The sequence below is a fragment of the Oncorhynchus kisutch genome, unplaced genomic scaffold (genome assembly GCF_002021735.2).
Source record: "Oncorhynchus kisutch isolate 150728-3 unplaced genomic scaffold, Okis_V2 Okis07a-Okis12b_hom, whole genome shotgun sequence".
Classification (NCBI taxonomy): Eukaryota; Metazoa; Chordata; class Actinopteri; order Salmoniformes; family Salmonidae; genus Oncorhynchus; species Oncorhynchus kisutch.
In genome coordinates, this window is record NW_022261984.1 from 14,270,782 (window position 1) to 14,273,330 (window position 2,549).

The 2,549-nt window shown below is 49.4% G+C and overlaps 1 protein-coding gene across 1 annotated transcript; it reads right to left on the reverse strand.

Moving 5' to 3' along the window:
- Positions 1-338: 338 nt before the first annotated feature.
- Positions 339-2,288, reverse strand: exoc1l (exocyst complex component 1 like). The gene is made up of 3 exons (XM_031814606.1): positions 2,112-2,288; positions 995-1,209; positions 339-774 (listed from the first exon to the last, which is right to left on the reverse strand). The coding sequence occupies exons 1-3, from the start codon at positions 2,230-2,232 to the stop codon at positions 508-510; spliced, it is 603 nt and encodes a 200-aa protein (XP_031670466.1). The 5' UTR covers positions 2,233-2,288; the 3' UTR covers positions 339-507.
- Positions 2,289-2,549: the final 261 nt, after the last annotated feature.

A 2,549-nucleotide genomic window follows, 5' to 3' on the forward strand; every position in this document is an offset into this window, starting at 1 on the left:
GTGGTTAGAGTGTAGAGGTGGCAGGGTAGCCTAGTGGTTAGAGTGTAGAGGAGGCAGGGTAGCCTAGTGGTTATAGTGTAGAGGAGGCAGGGTAGCCTAGTGGTTAGAGTGTAGAGGCGACAGGGTAGCCTAGTGGTTAGAGTGTAGAGGCGACAGGGTAGCCTAGTGGTTAGAGTGTATAGGTGGCAGGGTAGCCTAGTGGTTAGAGTGTGGAGGTGGCAGGTAGCCTAGTGGTTAGAGCGTTGGACTAGTAACCCGAAAGGTTGCACAATTGAATCCCCGTAGCTGACAAAGTACAAATCTGTCGTTCTGCCCCTGAACAAGGCATTTAAACCCACTGTTCCTAGTCCGTCATTGAAAATAAGAATTTGTTCTTAACTGACTTTCCTAGTTAAATAATGGTAACACACTCAGTCTCTCTAAAATGGTATAACTGTCTTCATTTTGCCGGACCCCAGGAGGAGTAACTGCTGTCTTGAGGATCCATAATAAATAGAAACATCTCTCTCAGTCCAGAGGTACGGGGCACAAGGACAGACACACCAGGTTAGCGGCGTAGAAACATATCTGCATCAGCACCACACAGTCTCCTCTGTTCAAATATATAGACGACGGGCCGATGTAGGCCAGGTCATAGTTCACCAGAGTCAAAGGTCGCCCGCAGTGCTTGTCGCTCAGGGCAACCAGGGCCCGCGCCATGCTGTACTTGGCGCCGCAGCTGAAGGCCGTCACCGACCTCACAGTGGAGAAGTGCATCAGGAAACACGGGTCGTCCTATAGGAGGGGGGGGGTCATCAAAGGGGGACGGAGGGGGAGAAGAAAGGTGAGGTCATCAAAGGGGGACGAGAAGAAGAATCCGACAGAGAGGGTGTGTTGTAATGGAACCCCTGTTCGCCTTGCAGCGAGGACAGAATCACGGAGGCCCCTAGAGTCAACACTTAAATGTAAACAATGATGATATGTCAAAATGTGAGAATGATGATGTGTTCCTTACCACGTCGGGATCCCGCCCGTCCAGCAGGGTGAGGTCCTGGAGGAGCCAGACTTCTGTCCTCAGGTAGGAGTCCTCCAAGCAGGAACTCAGGCAAAACTGAGACTTGAGCTTCTTTTTTGATCCAGAATTCTGGGAATTCAGCAACTTGTTTGATCCAGAATAGAGTGATTTCTGAGATCTCACCACACACAGCTGCACCTCTTTGGTCTTGGTCACTGTGGACCAGAGGACAACGATTATGTTTCGGGAAAAGAAAAAGTCAAGTAGTTTTTTCTCAAACAAAACCAATGTCGTCCCCCCCCCCCCCCCCAATAGTGGATAAAATGCATTGTTCCAAACGGGATGTCGTTTTCCTGAGGACAACGGATGTCGTCTTCCTGAGGACAACGGATGTCGTTTTCCTGAGGACAACGGATGTCGTTTTCCTGAGGACAACGGATGTCGTTTTCCTGAGGACAACGGATGTCGTGCAGCAACGGAAATTCAATTAGCGAGAAGAAGTAACACTCCTCTATTTGGTGACGTTCACGGACTGAATCCACAGACAAACTATTCAAGCCTATTTTACATAGCAGATGTAGTGTAGATGAGAGGGAGAGGGGTTGTTGAGGGAGGGAGGGAGGGGAGGGAGGGGGGTTGGTGAGGGAGGGAGGGAGGGGGGTTGGTGAGGGAGGGAGGGAGGGAGGGGGGTTGGAGAAACCTCACTAGGTGACCCTTTAGTATCCTCATCAACAAGACTTCAATCCATCAATCATTAAAAAGAACAGGTAGACCTAATAACAGATTGCACAGAAACATCGTCATCTCTGCGTCAGAGACCAAAGGAAAGTAACAACGGAGAAAACAGAAGAAAAACCACGGGGGGAGAAGAAAAAAAACAGAACATCATTTTAGAAAGAGAATTGGTCCCACGTGGGAATTGAACCCACAACCCTGGCAATACAAGCATCGTGCTCTACCAACTGAGCCACACGGGACCGTCGACCCATCAGTTTAAAAAAAAAGAAGAAACGCACGGAAGCAGACAGAGCGTTATTTAGAAAGAGAAATAGAATAGCAAGATGATTGAATAAATAAATGAACAGTAAAAGGAACCAGAAGATGCTGTTTTTGTTACCGTAGACACAGAGAAAATGTCTTCCCGACGTTGCTTCATGTATCTCTATAAACTTCTGCAGCTTCTGTCCTTCAGGTCTAAACAACATCCTCTGCATCTCCTTCCTCAGTAGGGACGACATCTCCACACACAGCGATGGACAGGCTGGGACAGAGGAGGAGAGGAAGAGAGCAACAGAGGAGGAGAGGAGGAGAGAGGGATACTGGGATAGAGGAGGAGAGGAGGAGAGAGGGATACTGGGATAGAGGAGGAGAGGAGGAGAGAGGGATACTGGGATAGAGGAGGAGAGGAGGAGAGAGGGATACTGGGATAGAGGAGGAGAGGAAGAAAGCAACAGAGGAGGAGAGAGGGATACTGGGACAGAGGAGGAGAGAGGGATACTGGGACAGAGGAGGAGAGAGACAGACTGGGACAGAGGAGGAGAGAGACAGACTGGGA

Coding starts and splice junctions, on each gene's coding strand:
- exoc1l (XM_031814606.1), bottom strand. CDS start 2,232: ATGTCGTCCCTACTGAGGAAGGAGATGCAGAGGATGTTGTTTAGACCT. Junction 1,210..2,111: donor ACATTTTCTCTGTGTCTACG/GTAACAAAAACA, acceptor TCTGGTCCACAG/TGACCAAGACCAAAGAGGTG. Junction 775..994: donor ACGGGCGGGATCCCGACGTG/GTAAGGAACACA, acceptor CCCCTCCTATAG/GACGACCCGTGTTTCCTGAT.